Here is a 17,500-nt window from a genome sequence, read left to right on the forward strand (position 1 = left end):
CAAACTTCCCTTTCCCCCAGCCCTCATCAACCAGCTCTGACTGGGGGATTCAAGGAGCTCCCAGGCCAGAGAAGAGATATCATCCCTCCACCTGGTTTTATGTAGAGATATAATCCCTCCACCTGGTTTTATGTAGAGATATAATCCCTCCACCTGGTCCTAGGTGGAGATATAATCCCTCCACCTGGTTTTATGTAGAGATATAATCCCTCCACCTGGTTTTATGTAGAGATATAATCCCTCCACCTGGTCCTGGGTGGAGATATAATCCCTCCACCTGGTCCTAGGTGGAGATATAATCCCTCCACCTGGTTTTATGTAGAGATATAATCCCTCCACCTGGTCCTAGGTGGAGATATAATCCCTCCACCTGGTTTTATGTAGAGATATAATCCCTCCACCTGGTTTTATGTAGAGATATAATCCCTCCACCTGGTTTTATGTAGAGATATAATCCCTCCACCTGGTCCTGGGTGGAGATATAATCCCTCCACCTGGTCCTGGGTAGAGATATAATCCCTCCACCTGGTCCTGGGTAGAGATATAATCCCTCCACCTGGTCCTGGGTAGAGATATAATCCCTCCACCTGGTTTTATGTAGAGATATAATCCCTCCCCCTGGTCCTGGGTAGAGATATAATCCCTCCACCTGGTCCTGGGTAGAGATATAATCCCTCCACCTGGTCCTGGGTAGAGATATAATCCCTCCACCTGGTCCTGGGTAGAGATATAATCCCTCCACCTGGTCCTGGGTAGAGATATAATCCCTCCACCTGGTCCTGGGTAGAGATATAATCCCTCCACCTGATCCTGGGTAGAGATATAATCCCTCCAGCTGGTCCTGGGTAGAGATATAATCCCTCCACCTGGTCCTGGGTAGAGATATAATCCCTCCACCTGGTCCTGGGTAGAGATATAATCCCTCCACCTGATCCTGGGTAGAGATATATCCCTCCACCTGGTCCTAGGTAGAGATATAATCCCTCCACCTGGTCCTGGGTAGAGATATAATCCCTCCACCTGGTCCTGGGAAGAGATGTAATCCCTCCACCTGGTCCTAGGTGGAGATATAAGAAGTGTTCAGGAGTTCCTCAAAGTGTTCCTTCCAGCACCCTAACACCCATCAGTTGAGGTCAACAACGTCCCATCCTCACTGTACACAGCTTGGATGGTTCCCTGCTTCCCCCTCCTGAGGTGTGGAACAGTTTTCCAGAACAACTTTGGTGCCGCCCGAAAGTCCTTCTCCATGTCCGAACTTCTCCCACACCCGCTGCTTTGCCTCGGCCACGGATGAGGCTGCTGCCCTTCTGGCCTGTCGGTACCTTGCAACTGCCTCGGGAGTCCCCCGGGATAACAAATCCCTGAAGGCCTCCTTCTTCAGTCGGACGGCTTCCCTGACCACCAGTGTCCACCAGGAGGTTCGAGGGTTACCGCCCCTTGAGGCACCTAAGACCTTGAGCTCCCCACCCGGCTTCGGCAATAGAGGCTTTGAACACCGCCCACTCCGGTTCAATGTCCCCAGCCTCCACAGGGATGCCTGAACAGCCCTGCCGGAGGTGTGAGTTGAAGGCCTCCTGAACTTGGGCCTCCTCCAGACGTTCCCAGTTCACCTGCACTACACATTTGTGCTCACCAGGAGGTCTGTCCAGAGGCTTCCCCCGCCACTCGACCCAACTCACCACCAGATGGTGATCAGTTCTCCGCCCCTCTCGTTACCCGAGAGTCTCAGGTCCGATGATACGATAACGAAATCGATCATGGACCTTCTGCCTAGGTATCAAGTTCACTTATGAGCATCCTTATGTTCCAACAAGGTGTTTGTTATGGCCAATCCATGACTAGCACAGGAGTCCAGTAACAACCCACCACTCCGGTTCAGATCAATATTATCACTATTAGATGATTACTCTGAGGGAGGTGCCCTGCAGCGAGTCAATCACTCGTTATCAATAGAGGAACACAACTCATGTTTACTCATGATGACCACGTTCTAGTCTGCTCTCCTCTTGTCTCCCCCTCAGGTCTTCCCCCTCTGATTGTGTCTCTCTTGTCTCCCCCTCAGGGTCCTTCCCCCTCTGATTGTCTCTCTCTTGTCTCCCCCTCAGGTCCCCCCCCTCTGATTGTCTCTCTCTTGTCTCCCCCTCAGGTCTTCCCCCTCTGATTGTGTCTCTCTTGTCTCCCCCTCAGGTCTTCCCCCTCTGATTGTCTCTCTCTTGTCTCCCCCTCAGGTCCCCCCCCTCTGATTGTCTCTCTCTTGTCTCCCCCTCAGGTCTTCCCCCTCTGATTGTGTCTCTCTTGTCTCCCCCTCAGGTCCCCCCCCTCTGATTGTCTCTCTCTTGTCTCCCCCTCAGGTCTTCCCCCTCTGATTGTCTCTCTCTTGTCTCCCCCTCAGGTCCCCCCCCCTCTGATTGTGTCTCTCTTGTCTCCCCCTCAGGTCTTCCCCCTCTGATTGTCTCTCTCTTGTCTCCCCCTCAGGTCCCCCCCCTCTGATTGTCTCTCTCTTGTCTCCCCCTCAGGTCTTCCCCCTTCTGATTGTCCCTCTCTTGTCTCCCCCCCAGGCCCCCCCCCTCTGATTGTCTCTCTCTTGTCTCCCCCTCAGGTCTTCCCCCTCTGATTGTCTCTCTCTTGTCTCCCCCTCAGGTCTTCCCCCTCTGATTGTCTCTCTCTTGTCTCCCCCTCAGGTCCCCCCCCTCTGATTGTGTCTCTCTTGTCTCCCCCTCAGGTCTTCCCCCTCTGATTGTGTCTCTCTTGTCTCCCCTCAGGTCTTCCCCCTCTGATTGTCTCTCTCTTGTCTCCCCCTCAGGTCTTCCCCCTCTGATTGTGTCTCTCTTGTCTCCCTCTCAGGTCTTCCCCCTCTGATTGTGTCTCTCTTGTCTCCCCCTCAGGTCTTCCCCCTCTGATTGTCTCTCTCTTGTCTCCCCCTCAGGTCCCCCCCCCTCTGATTGTCTCTCTCTTGTCTCCCCCTCAGGTCTTCCCCCTCTGATTGTCTCTCTCTTGTCTCCCCCTCAGGTCCTCCCCCTCTGATTGTCTCTCTCTTGTCTCCCCCTCAGGTCTTCCCCCTCTGATTGTGTCTCTCTTGTCTCCCCCTCAGGTCCCCCCCCTCTGATTGTCTCTCTCTTGTCTCCCCCTCAGGTCTTCCCCCTCTGATTGTGTCTCTCTTGTCTCCCCCTCAGGTCTTCCCCCTCTGATTGTCTCTCTCTTGTCTCCCCCTCAGGTCCCCCCCCTCTGATTGTCTTCTCTCTTGTCTCCCCCTCAGGTCTTCCCCCTCTGATTGTGTCTCTCTTGTCTCCCCCTCAGGTCCCCCCCCTCTGATTGTCTCTCTCTTGTCTCCCCCTCAGGTTCCCCCCCCCTCTGATTGTGTCTCTCTTGTCTCCCCCTCAGGTCTTCCCCCTCTGATTGTCTCTCTCTTGTCTCCCCCTCAGGTCCCCCCCCCCTCTGATTGTCTCTCTCTTGTCTCCCCCTCAGGTCTTCCCCCTCTGATTGTCTCTCTCTTGTCTCCCCCTCAGGTCCTCCCCCTCTGATTGTCTCTCTCTTGTCTCCCCCTCAGGTCTTCCCCCTCTGATTGTGTCTCTCTTGTCTCCCCCTCAGGTCTTCCCCCTCTGATTGTCTCTCTCTTGTCTCCCCCTCAGGTCCCCCCCCCTCTGATTGTGTCTCTCTTGTCTCCCCCTCAGGTCTTCCCCCTCTGATTGTGTCTCTCTTGTCTCCCCCTCAGGTCTTCCCCCTCTGATTGTCTCTCTCTTGTCTCCCCCTCAGGTCTTCCCCCTCTGATTGTGTCTCTCTTGTCTCCCCCTCAGGTCTTCCCCCTCTGATTGTGTCTCTCTTGTCTCCCCCTCAGGTCTTCCCCCTCTGATTGTCTCTCTCTTGTCTCCCCCTCAGGTCCCCCCCCCTCTGATTGTCTCTCTCTTGTCTCCCCCTCAGGTCTTCCCCCTCTGATTGTCTCTCTCTTGTCTCCCCCTCAGGTCCCCCCCCTCTGATTGTCTCTCTCTTGTCTCCCCCTCAGGTCTTCCCCCTCTGATTGTGTCTCTCTTGTCTCCCCCTCAGGTCCTCCCCCTCTGATTGTCTCTCTCTTGTCTCCCCCTCAGGTCCCCCCCCTCTGATTGTGTCTCTCTTGTCTCCCCCTCAGGTCTTCCCCCTCTGATTGTGTCTCTCTTGTCTCCCCCTCAGGTCTTCCCCCTCTGATTGTCTCTCTCTTGTCTCCCCCTCAGGTCTTCCCCCTCTGATTGTGTCTCTCTTGTCTCCCCCTCAGGTCTTCCCCCTCTGATTGTGTCTCTCTTGTCTCCCTCTCAGGTCCTCCCCCTCTGATTGTCTCTCTCTTGTCTCCCCCTCAGGTCCCCCCCCTCTGATTGTCTCTCTCTTGTCTCCCTCTCAGGTCCTTCCCCCTCTGATTGTGTCTCTCTTGTCTCCCCCTCAGGTCTTCCCCCTCTGATTGTGTCTCTCTTGTCTCCCTCTCAGGTCCTCCCCCTCTGATTGTCTCTCTCTTGTCTCCCCCTCAGGTCCCCCCCATCTGATTGTCTCTCTCTTGTCTCCCTCTCAGGTCCTTCCCCCTCTGATTGTGTCTCTCTCCACTCCCCATCAGGTCTTCCCCCTCTGATTGTCTCTCTCTTGTCTCCCCCTCAGGTCTTCCCCCTCTGATTGTCTCTCTCTTGTCTCCCTCTCAGGTCTTCCCCCTCTGATTGTCTCTCTCTTGTCTCCCCCTCAGGTCTTCCCCCTCTGATTGTGTCTCTCTTGTCTCCCTCTCAGGTCCTTCCCCCTCTGATTGTGTCTCTCTCCCCTCCCCCTCAGGTCTTCCCCCTCTGATTGTCTCTCTCTTGTCTCCCCCTCAGGTCTTCCCCCTCTGATTGTCTCTCTCTTGTCTCCCTCTCAGGTCCTTCCCCCTCTGATTGTGTCTCTCTTGTCTCCCCCTCAGGTCCCCCCCCCTCTGATTGTGTCTTTCTTGTCTCCCCCTCAGGTCTTCCCCCTCTGATTGTGTCTCTCTTGTCTCCCCCTCAGGTCCCCCCCCTCTGATTGTCTCTCTCTTGTCTCCCTCTCAGGTCCTCCCCCTCTGATTGTCTCTCTCTTGTCTCCCCCTCAGGTCTTCCCCCTCTGATTGTCTCTCTCTTGTCTCCCCCTCAGGTCCCCCCCCCTCTGATTGTCTCTCTCTTGTCTCCCCCTCAGGTCTTCCCCCTCTGATTGTCTCTCTCTTGTCTCCCCCTCAGGTCCCCCCCCTCTGATTGTCTCTCTCTTGTCTCCCCCTCAGGTCTTCCCCCTCTGATTGTCTCTCTCTTGTCTCCCCCTCAGGTCTTCCCCCTCTGATTGTCTCTCTCTTGTCTCCCCCTCAGGTCCCCCCCCCTCTGATTGTCTCTCTCTTGTCTCCCCCTCAGGTCCTCCCCCTCTGATTGTCTCTCTCTTGTCTCCCCCTCAGGTCCTTCCCCCTCTGATTGTCTCTCTCAGCGTCGTCTGGTTTTCTCCCGTCTGTTCTCCGGTCCGGCCCCCCCCCACACGATGAGGCCTCCGCCACCCCCCTGCCTCCCCCTCCCCCCCCTCCAGACGGGGGGTGAGGACCCCTCCTCCCTCCTCTCTCTGATGGGGGAGGTTCTGCAGGGCGTCTTCCCCTCGGTGGGGGAGGCTCTGAGCGCTCTCTCCCTCTCCTCCCCCCCCCGCCTGCAGGAGACCCTCTTTGGAGGGAGGTTCCTGCAGAACATCAGTGGGGGCGTGGGGGTGGGAGGAGTGGTGGTGGGGGAGGGACTCTCCCCCCTGAACCGGCGGAGAGTCCAGACCGTCATCAGAGCTCTGAAGGACCCCAACTTCCTGTCCAACCTGCAGGAGGTCCTGAGGAGCAGCAGCCAATCAGAGGCCTCCCTGCAGCAGGTCAGACTGTTTACCTGCATGTGATTGTTTACCTGCATGTGATTGTTTACCTGCTTGTGATTGTTTACCTGCTTGTGATTGTTTACCTGCATGTGATTGTTTACCTGCATGTGATTGTTTACCTGCTTGTGATTGTTTACCTGCTTGTGATTGTTTACCTGCTTGTGATTGTTTACCTGCTTGTGATTGTTTACCTGCTTGTGATTGTTTACCTGCTTGTGATTGTTTACCTGCTTGTGATTGTTTACCTGCTTGTGATTGTTTACCTGCTTGTGATTGTTTACCTGCATGTGATTGTTTACCTGATGCAGGTGTTGTCTCCTGTGCTGCGCTCCTGCTCCAGAGGCTCGTCAGCCCGCTTCGTGCCGCGCTGCTCCCCCGGTGGAGACTCCGTGCCGCGCTGCTCCCCCGGTGGAGACTCCCTGCCGCGCTGCTCCCCCGGTGGAGACTCCGTGCCGCGCTGCTCCCCCGGTGGAGACTTCGTGCCGCTGCAGTGTGGGGGGGGGAGAGCCATCAGTGCCGGACCAGCAGGGGGCGCTGTCACCTGTGAGACCACACTAAAGAACTACAATGTGTTGGTCAGGAAGAAGCTACGGCAAAGAGCTGCAGAGCCCCATAGTATTCAAACATCTTTAATGTTATTCAGATATTATTATTATAAACTTATTATTTCTAAAGGGACTGTGGTGGGGGTCTAAAGGGACTGGGGGTCTAAAGGGACTGTGGTGGGGGTCTAAAGAGACTGTGGTGGGGGTCTAAAGGGACTGGGGGTCTAAAGGGACTGTGGTGGGGGTCTAAAGGGACTGTGGTGGGGGTCTAAAGGGACTGGGGGTCTAAAGGGACTGTAGTGGGGGTCTAAAGGGACTGGGGGTCTAAAGAGACTGGGGGTCTAAAGGGACTGGGGGGTCTAAAGGGACTGTGGTGGGGGTCTAAAGGGACTGGGGGTCTAAAGGGACTGTGGTGGGGGTCTAAAGGGACTGGGGGTCTAAAGGGACTGTGGTGGGGGTCTAAAGAGACTGGGGGTCTAAAGGGACTGTGGTGGGGGTCTAAAGGGACTGTGGTGGGGGTGGTGGGGGTCTAAAGGGACTGTGGTGGGGGTCTAAAGGGACTGTGGTGGGGGTCTTAAGGGACTGTGGTGGGGGTCTAAAGGGACTGTGGTGGGGGTCTAAAGGGACTGTGGTGGGGGTCTTAAGGGACTGTGGTGGGGGTCTAAAGAGACTGTGGTGGGGGGTCTAAAGGGACTGTGGTGGGGGTTCTAAAGGGACTGTGGTGGGGGGTCTAAAGAGACTGTGGTGGGGGTCTAAAGGGACTGTGGTGGGGGTCTAAAGGGACTGTGGTGGGGGTCTAAAGAGACTGTGGTGGGGGTCCTAAAGGGACTGTGGTGGGGGTCTAAAGAGACTGTGGTGGGGGCTCTAACTGAGACTGTGGTGGGGGGTCTAAAGGGACTGTGGTTGGGGGTCTAAAGAGACTGTGGTGGGGGTCTAAAGGGACTGGTGGTGGGGGTCTAAAGAGGACTGTGGTGGGGGTCTAAAGAGGACTGTGGTGGGGGTCTAAAGGGACTGTGGTGGGGGTCCTAAAGGGACGTGGTGGGGTCTAAAGGGACTGTGGTGGGGGTCTAAAGGGACTGTGGTGGGGGTCTAAAGGGACTGTGGTGGGGGTCTAAAGAGACTGTGGTGGGGGGTCTAAAGGGACTGTGGTGGGGGTCTAAAGGGACTGTGGTGGGGGTCTAAAGGGACTGTGGTGGGGGTCTAAAGGGACTGTGGTGGGGGACTAAAGGGGACTGTGGTGGGGGTCTAAAGAGACTGTGGTGGGGGTCTAAAGGGACTGTGGTGGGGGTCTAAAGGGACTGTGGTGGGGGTCTAAAGAGACTGTGGTGGGGGTCTAAAGGGACTGTGGTGGGGGTCTAAAGGGACTGTGGTGGGGGTCTAAAGAGACTGTGGTGGGGGGTCTAAAGGGACTGTGGTGGGGGTCTAAAGAGACTGTGGTGGGGGGTCTAAGGGACTGTGGTGGGGGTCTAAAGGGACTGTGGTGGGGGTCTAAAGAGACTGTGGTGGGGTCTAAAGGGACTGTGGTGGGGGTCTAAAGGGACTGTGGTGGGGGTCTAAAGAGACTGTGGTGGGGGTCTAAAGAGCCTGTGGTGGGGGTCTAAAGAGACTGTGGTTGGGGGTCTAAAGGGACTGTGGTGGGGGGTCTAAAGGGACTGTGGTGGGGGTCTAAAGGGACTGTGGTGGGGGTCTAAAGGGACTGTGGTGGGGGTCTAAAGAGACTGTGGTGGGGGTCTAAAGGGACTGTGGTGGGGGTCTAAAGGGACTGTGGTGGGGGTCTAAAGGGACTGTGGTGGGGTCTAAAGGGACTGTGGTGGGGGTCTAAAGGGACTGTGGTGGGGGTCTAAAGGGACTGTGGGTGGGGGTCTAAGAACTGTGGTGGGTCTAAGGGACTGTGGTGGGGGTCTAAAGAGGACTGTGGTGGGGGTCTAAAGGGACTGTGGTGGGGGTCTAAAGGAGACTGTGGTGGGGGTCTAAAGGGACTGTGGTGGGGGTCTAAAGGGACTGTGGTGGGGGTCTAAAGGGACTGTGGTGGGGGTCTAAAGGGACTGTGGTGGGGGTCTAAAGAGACTGTGGTGGGGGTCTAAAGGGACTGTGGGTGGGGGTCTAAAGGGACTGTGTTGGGGGGTCTAAAGAGACTGTGGTGGGGGTCTAAAGAGACTGTGGTGGGGGTCTAAAGGGACTGTGTGTGGGGGTCTAAAGACTGTGGTGGTGGTCTAAAGAGACTGTGGTGGGGGTCTAAGGGACTGTGGTGGGGGTCTAAAGAGACTGTGGGGGGGGTCTAAAGGGACTGTGTGGGGGTCTAAAGAGACTGTGGTGGGGGGTCTAAAGGACTGTGGTGGTGGGGGGTCTAAAGGACTGTGGTGGGGGGTCTAAAGGGACTGTGGTGGGGGTCCTAAAGAGAACTGTGGTGGGGGTCTAAAGAGACGTGGTGGGGGTCTAAAGGGACTGTGGTGGGGTGTCTAAAGAGACTGTGGTGGGGGTCTAAAGGGACTGTGGTGGGGGTCTAAAGGGACTGTGGTGGGGGTCTAAAGGGACTGTGGTGGGGTCTAAAGACCTTTATATACTGTATGACTAAGGAGGACACTCTGAAGGAAACCACAGCTGTAATGGCTGACTCGTGTCACACTGCGTTATTGATACAAGTTTATGTTTCCATGTCTTTCCCTGAAAATCTCTCAAAGTACTAATAGTTCATCTTTGTTTATTCTTTTGTACTATAAGTACTATTTTATTTTTTTTAAATACATATATTTATTTCTATCCCTTTGTTTCTTATTACTTCTAAATATGTATTGTTTTCTTTGACTAAGATAAAGATAATATTCCAAAACGTGGGTAAACATATATTCACTTTGCACACGGTGTCTTCCTGCAGTTACAGATGTGTTCTGTTGTGTTTCAGGTCCAGAGGGAGCGACCCAGGAGCCTCCGTCCTCTGAAGGTCAGACACAAACAAACATCAACACAACAAAAGAGAAAAATAGGATTTATTTGAAATCTTATCAATATTAAAAAAATGAAATCCCCTAAATTAGATTTGTACACAGTTTCTGACGAACAGAGATATTCTTTCTGGCATCACAACATCTGCCTTGTGGTTTGAGGGCGCTCCTGTTACCCGGGGAGGACACACCCTGATCCTCAGTCAGGTGACATGCAGGTGGTGTGGGGAGAACGAGACCCTTTCCATCTCATGAAGGGCTTTTAGAAGCTGTCACCCGGTGCACACGGAGCCCTGACTCACCTCTCCCTTTGTCCTGCGGCTTTTAGAAGCTGTCACCCGGTGCACACGGAGCCCTGACTCACCTCTCCCTTTGTCCTGCGGCTTTTAGAAGCTGTCACCCGGTGCACACGGAGCCCTGACTCACCTCTCCCTTTGTCCTGCGGCTTTTAGAAGCTGTCACCCGGTGCACACGGAGCCCTGACTCACCTCTCCCTTTGTCCTGCGGCTTTTAGAAGCTGTCACCCGGTGCACACGGAGCCCTGACTCACCTCTCCCTTTGTCCTGCGGCTTTTAGAAGCTGTCACCCGGTGCACACGGAGCCCTGACTCACCTCTCCCTTTGTCCTGCGGCTTTTAGAAGCTGTCACCCGGTGCACACGGAGCCCTGACTCACCTCTCCCTTTGTCCTGCGGCTTTTAGAAGCTGTCACCCGGTGCACACGGAGCCCTGACTCACCTCTCCCTTTGTCCTGCGCCAGGTCGTCGTGTGTCCCAACAGAGCCGCCGTTTAAACTGCCGGCGGAACAATTTGTTTTTGGTTTTGATTGTTCTCTAAATGAATCTGCTCCGTTAACGTTTAATATGTCAGCTAATAAACTTGTATAACCGTGTTATTTTATGTACGTGATGATATTGAAAATACTGCGCTGAATGCTAACCGTTAGCGATGCTACTTCGCAGGTCGCTGCTCTCGGGCGCTCGATGATGTCACGGCGTTCAGACAGGAAGTGCAGAGCATCATCACCCTCTCTAACTCCTCCCACCTGCCTCTGGGATATGGCTTCCTATTGGCCCACGGCCTGCAGCTGACCCCGGAGGAGCTGCAGACCGGCCAATCAGAGGAGGAGCTGCTGGTCTCTGAGAGGCTGCTGAGCCGATCCGACGCCGCTCTGCGATTGGCTGCTTTCTCCAGTGAGATGTTCATTCAATGATTGTTTACTTTCCGCTGTCAGGGACTCAAGGCTTTTGTTGTCATGTGCACAGGCTCCGCCCACAGAGCCACACAATAACACAGATACAATAGTTAAAATAGTGCAAGAAGAGTCTGTATTCAAGTAGATGGAATATGATATATTAGATAAGTTGCAAACCAGATGAAAGTGGTGGATGTTCTTTCAAGATGTCGGAGCTGTGTTTCCTCCGAAGAGAAACAGGAAGTGTGTCGTTGTGTTTCAGCGCTCCAGATGCTGCTGCCTCCTCTCCGTCGCTCCTACCAGCTGTTCAGTCCTCAGTGTGACTCTGACGGAGACTGGCTGCACACACAGTGCCACCACAGCACAGGTCTCACACACACACACACACACTCTTAAACTACACTATGCTTGCTGTGTATGCTCTCTATAACTCAGTGCCTCTCCATCACTGCGTGTGTGTGTTTGCAGGTCAGTGTTGGTGTGTTGATGAAGATGGAGAGTACATCGCCGACTCTCTGACCAGCCGCTCTCTCCACCTGCCCAAATGTGAGGAAACACACACGTGCACACACACACACACACACACACGCACGCATACAAACACACACACACACACACACACACACACTGTTTAGAGTCGGAGAAGTCCTGATAATTTATTCCGGTAAATTACTCTGACCTACTAATTGACCTTTCCGAAGTTATTGAGTCTATGTAAGTTTACTGCTTGGCTCAGATCCACCAACGTCAGCAAGATCTCACCTCTACTAACTTCCCGAAGAACCAGGTTCAATTAACTGCTGTTTCAATTCAGACGACTCTCTGAATCTGTTTAAGCGATCCCGAAGGATTTTGATATCAGTAAATGGAGTGTGCTCCTACCTAAGTGTGTGTGGCAGGGTGCAGTCTTACCTTTGACGCAGGAGAGGAGAGCACAGGTGTCTTTTAAATTATCCCAGTCCAAAAGGTGGGATCAGTTTATTTGAAGAAAAATAGGTCCAAACTAATACAGGGTTTTTACCTTCTCTCTTTACAACATTATAATCATACTAAAAACCTGGTGCTGTGATCATGTTCAAATGTGAAACTTTAATTCACAGTCTTACATTTATTACCAAAATGTTTAATTTCAACTGCCCAATTCAGTTGTGACATTTAAAAATTCTCCCGATAGAATTTAGAGGCATTTCCTCATAAAAAGACCGGTGACAATAAAAAGCGCATTCAACTTTTCATTCACCAAATCAATTCACATCAGTTTCATACCTTTTTTCTGACAGACGGCGGGTATAACATTCAAAAACACATTCCTATCCGCCAAGGTTTCGGAGGAAGATTCCTCACAGGTGGCGGTTATAATATTCACAAACACATCTCTCATCAAATCATTCCACTCAGCCAACAACCAAGACATTTGAGAGATATTTACCAAGTGTGAGAGGACCTTACCGAGAGCTATTAACCCAGCTCTGAAGAACAAAGCCTACCGGGAGAGAGTCTACCAGGGGAAACCCCTCTCTCTCTCGCGCTCTCTCAAAAAACCAGTCTCTTTATGCTCAAAAAACCGGATCGAAACCCCAAAAAACAAACTCCTCCTCTATCCCCAACCAACATCTTCTATTGGCTATGGCCTAAGACACACCTTCCCATGTTTGTGTAGAAAACAGGACATGGACAGACATGTTCTATGGCTATGACATAACCACCTTTTTGAGGCCTCAATGTGTTTCTCCTTCAGTCAGGAGCCCCCCCCCCCCCCCCCCCTGTGAGCTGCTGTGAGAGCAGAGGGAGAAACGGCCTACTCTCTTATCAGAGAGTAGGCATACATCATTAGTATAGGTCTTACCCTCAACTTATCAAACCACTGGTGTTTTGTTTATACTGTAACTATAGAAAAACCTAAAATATGAAGCATGTTCATTGTGGGTTATACAAGAATATAATTGATTATATTTGATTTTAACTAACTTTCGTTTTAAGTATTCAACATACTATGAAACTCTCAACACCCTCTTTTTAAACGCAAAGTTATCAAAAAGCAACAAATACAATTGTAAGCATACTCAAAAACCATCAAGAAGCATTCTCATTATGGGTTCATACAAGAATATGATTGATCATATATGATTTATAATTAACTTTCGTTTTAAGTATTCACTTCATATGGAGATCTCAACAACACATACACACACACACACACACACATACATACAAACACACACACAAACACACACACACACACACACACACACACACACACACACACAAACAGTCCCCCTGCCACAAATACATGAAGGAGCACCAATTACGGATTAATCTTTTATTTATTTATTTTTGTGTGCCAGTATTATCAGCCATTACAATGTCCTAAATATGTGTGTGTGTGTGTGTGTGTGTGTGTGTGTGTGTGTGTGTGTGTGTGTGTGTGTGTGTGTGTGTGTGTGTGTGTGTATGTGTGTGTGCTGCAGGTCTGACTCGCTGTCAGAGGGCTCAGGCTCACTCTCTGCTCTCTGGTTGGATGAAAGGATCCTCAGCTTCAGCTTACCAACCAACCTGTGAGGAGGTAAGACATCACACACACACACACACACACACACACACACACACACACACACACAGACGCTTTGTCTTGACATTATCTACTATCAACAATGTTTGACTGTCGACAGGTCGTGTGACGTGCTAAAGTTATACTAATGTGTGTGTGTGTGTGTTTCAGGACGGTGGTTTCTCCGTGCTGCAGAAAGGAGGCGCTGACGGATGGTGTGTGAACCCTCGGACCGGGGAGACGCTGCAGACGGCAACACAGAGCGCCACAGGACAACTGACATGTACACAGACACAAACACACACATACACACACACACACACACACACACACACACACACACACACACACACACACACACACACACACACACACACTCAGTGTGTTCAGGCTGTGGTGAACCTGTGTGTGTGGTGCGTTCAGGTCCCAGCTGGTGTGAGCTGCAGGGCTCTCAGTGTCGCCCCGACGGATCCTTCATCCCGTTGCAGTGTGATGTCACTTCCTGTTGGTGTGTCTCTGAGGACGGACAGGAAGTGGGCGGGACCCGAACTTCTCGACAGACAGGGCGGACGCCGTCATGTGACCGTGAGTGTGTGTGTGGATGTGTGTGTGTGCTTGCGAACATAGTCATGTTTCCGTGAGTGTAAACAAACCCACCTCCTCCCGATCCTCAGTATTAATGTGAGGTTTATTTTGAAAATCCTCTCAGTATCCCATCAATATTAGCTTTATTTTGAATGTCTGTCCTCAGTCCCTAATTTAGTGGGAATGCTGTTATCAACATTTCCACTATCTGACTGTGGACCGACTTATTTTGGCCCTCTAATCCTCCCGCATTGAACATCGCAGAAACTCCGTTCAAACATCAAAACGTTCAGCTCGGTCGGGAAGCGATGGCTTTTACTTTTCTCATTCATAACTTTCATAATTCCAGAGATACATCCCATAATGCATCACATTTTTAACATGGAAGTCAATGGAGAAAATCTTCAGACTTCAACAAATCTTCATGCGACTTCAACTGCTAACTGTTCATTCATACTTTCACTCAGAAACCTCATTCCAACTTTAAAATGTTACACATCTTTCTGACATTATTCGTTTAAAACAACCTTTAAAATCTGATTCTTACTTTTAGAAATATTAACATTTGTTCAGACCTTGTTTTAGAGGTTTTCTTCACATTTTAACATTAACTAGAGTGCGTGATGTCACAGCTAGAGGGTGAGAAATCTTTAAATGTGCCTTCATATTTTTTTTTAAACTGCCATAATTCCCAAACCCTACATTCCTGAGACATAACTTTTCATGACAAACGTAGGAAAACATCTCGTAGCTTGAAAAATGTTAAATAATTAAGCAACATAATTCAACAAAATGCCTCTTGAGGGCATGAAGTGACAAAAACGTTCATCATGTCTCCATTGAAGCCCATTGTAATTTCAGACAGATATTTCCTCATGGTAGCAGCCGCACACCTTTAGTTAAACTGCCAAAAAGGCCACATTATTAACCCAAAACTACACAAAAAGTACACTTCAGATACTCAACTTCCTTGACATGCTTCACGTTTTGAAATTTCACAGATATCTGTTACGGTTCTTCCACAAAACGTTCACATGTAAGAGGTTCATCTCTCATTCAGAACAATGGAAACCTGTGATCTCTACAGAGCTCGTTAGCTCAACTATAAACACCTGTGTAATGGAACACGATGCTGACGTGCTCAGAGCAGCAGCCTCCAGGTAGCAGTGTGCTAACAGTCCAGCCGTGAAGACATCTACGGGACAGTTTGGAGATTTCTTCAAATGCCGTTGCCATGGCAACACAATGCTCGCCTTGAAACACGGTTTTCTCATAGCTTCAGTGAAAATACTCCAAACAGCCCAGAACTTCACAGGTTTGGTAACGATGCAGCCATCAATGCATCTAAGGGTATTATGGGGTGTCATCAAATGACGTTGCCATAGCAACAGACCACTCAACATGAAACACGATGTGGCTGTAAGTCCAATCGACACGGTCCAATCGTCCCCCAATCTTCACTTGTATATCACTGGTCCATGCCTCAAGAGCTCTACGCCAAATCTGAGATCTCACCATATGCCGTTTCCATGGAAACGCATCCCTCGCCATAAAACATGATGTCGCTATAACTCCTATGAAAGTGTTCAAAAAGTGCTCAAACTTCACATGTGTGCTAACAGTCCAGCCGTGAAGACATCTACGGGACAGTTTTGAGATTTCTTCAAATGTCGTTGCCATGGCAACACAATGCTCGCCTTGAACCACGGTTTTCTCATAACTTCAGTGAAAATGCTCCAAATGGCCCAAAACTTCACCGGTTTGGTAACGATGCAGCCATCAACGCATCTAAGCGTATTATGGGGTGTCATCAAATGCCGTTGCCATGGCGACAGATAATTAAGTTAGTTCAAAAGTTTGCAGTTCAAATATTCTGCTGCTTTCCAAGCCTTTTTACTTTATTTTCTTCTCTCATCACACATTCAAGCCCCCAGTGTTCATGTATCATTTCAATCTAAATTCTTCACTTTCTTCTTACACAGTACATTTCAGCATGAAGCATTCCCACTAGCAATTTCTTCAGGAATTGCATTCTCTAGTTGATATTAGGTCTTCTCTGGTGGAGGCTTCTGATTGGTCGTTGCTCTCCTCTCCAGGTCCTCTCTGTCCAAACTCCATTACCCATGGTGCACTGCTGTGCCGCCCGGCAGCTGAGGGTCGGCAGAGCTGTGACCTCGTCTGTCACCGTGGTTACCAGAACTCACTTCCTGTCGGCAGCTTCCTGTGTGATAGCGAGGGTCAGCGATGGACCGGAGACCCCCCTCTGAGCGGAGCCTGTCAAAGTAAAAGCTTCAATATCTGATATTTTCAAAATAAATGTCAGATGGTGGATTCAGCTCAATATCTTTATTTTAATTTCGCAACACATTTTAATTTTACAAAACATGTCAGGAACAAAACTATTGCTAAATACAAATAATCTGTGTGTGTGTGTGTGCGTGTGCGTGTGTGTGTGTGTGTGTGTGTGTGTGTGTGTGTGTGTGTGTGTGTGTGTGTGTGTGTGTGTGTGTGTGTGTGTGTGTGTGTGTGTGTGTGTGTGTGTGTGTGTGTGTGTGTGTGTGTGTGTGTGTGTGTGTGTAGTCCCTCAGCCTCTCCTCTCAGTCTCCTCCTCTCAGCTCTGGCTCTTGTCGTCGTCCTGCTCTCAGATCAGCCGTCTGAAACCCCTGCTGTTCACCATGATGACCAGCAGGGGGCTCTGCTCTGCACAGGTGACACACACACACGCCCAGCATGGTGTTAGGCAAGGCAAGTTTATTTAGAAAGCACTTTGCAACACAAGTAGTCAGACTTGCAGCGGACCTGCAGGTTTCTGGTAGTTTAGCTTAGCATAATGACTGGAAACAGATGGGAACAGCTAGCCTGGCTCTGAACACACACACACACTAATATATGTGTGTTATTATGTGTGTGTGTGTGTGTGTGTGTGTGTGTGTGTGTGTGTGTGTGTGTGTGTGTGTGTGTGTGTGTGTGTGTAGCTCCCGTTGTCCTCGGTGTCTCTGTGTGACGGCTCCTCGGTGCGTCTGCAGTGTGTCGGAGACGACGCCATGAGGTTGACCTTCAGATGGAGCTCCACCCTCTCTGACCTCCCGACCTCTGACTTCCCCGACCTGCACCACGCCGGTAAGAACGTGCACCGAAATCCATCCACAAAAACACTGAATCAAGGTGGAAATAGTACGAAACAGAACACTGGGATGTAAGGTACATTCTTCTCAGGTACATTCTGCTCAGGTACATTCTTCTCAGGTACATTCTTCTCAGGTAGGACTCAGAACCGCCTTCGAGTGTCACAGGATTTAGGAGATATCTTTACAACTCAAAGCTTCTTAAATTATATTCAAATGAAAGCAGGAATAGTTGCAAAGCTACTTCAGATCCAGCCTTCATCGAAATACTTTTCAGTCAAAACAAAGGTTTTAAATCATAGTTTTTGTTCGTGTAATTTCTTACCTTGTTGTTCTGGATGTAAATGTTTATGTTGACGGTTTTTTATTTTATTTTCATCAGGCCTGTTTCTGAACGAGTCCAGGCTTCTGGAGGGCGTTCAGCGGCTTCTGGGTAATATCCGGTCCATGTTTACATCAGAACCAAAACTGATTTCCATGACAACACCGAGCTACGGCTGTTCCCACGGTTACCGCCTGGCCAATGACAGTGAAGGCTGCGGTAAGTCTGTTGATTTTGGTAACCTATTGCAGAAGATATCATATTTATGTCAACATTAGCCTCCTTTAGCTTAGCGGTGGTGACGTGAAGTCATGTGACCGTGCTGTAGTTCCTTTATAGCCCAACCTTAGCCACCTTTAGCTTAGCGGTGGTGACGTGAAGTCATGTGAC

At 50.7% G+C, this 17,500-nt stretch overlaps 1 protein-coding gene across 1 annotated transcript in view; it reads left to right on the forward strand.

Moving 5' to 3' along the window:
* Positions 1-5,401: 5,401 nt before the first annotated feature.
* The window catches only part of tg (thyroglobulin), a gene marked incomplete at both ends in the record, with an annotated part of 14,816 nt that continues 2,717 nt past the window's right edge, over positions 5,402-17,500 (forward strand). Inside the window, 13 exon segments of the mRNA XM_034240271.1 lie at positions 5,402-5,847; positions 6,159-6,393; positions 9,298-9,336; positions 10,298-10,528; positions 10,793-10,897; positions 10,999-11,076; positions 12,999-13,093; positions 13,250-13,361; positions 13,502-13,663; positions 15,760-15,945; positions 16,244-16,371; positions 16,639-16,783; positions 17,171-17,329. Of these exon segments, the coding sequence (XP_034096162.1) occupies positions 5,402-5,847; positions 6,159-6,393; positions 9,298-9,336; positions 10,298-10,528; positions 10,793-10,897; positions 10,999-11,076; positions 12,999-13,093; positions 13,250-13,361; positions 13,502-13,663; positions 15,760-15,945; positions 16,244-16,371; positions 16,639-16,783; positions 17,171-17,329 (2,121 nt within the window).

This window comes from Gymnodraco acuticeps, unplaced genomic scaffold, assembly GCF_902827175.1.
Source record: "Gymnodraco acuticeps unplaced genomic scaffold, fGymAcu1.1, whole genome shotgun sequence".
In the NCBI taxonomy this organism is placed as follows: Eukaryota; Metazoa; Chordata; class Actinopteri; order Perciformes; family Bathydraconidae; genus Gymnodraco; species Gymnodraco acuticeps.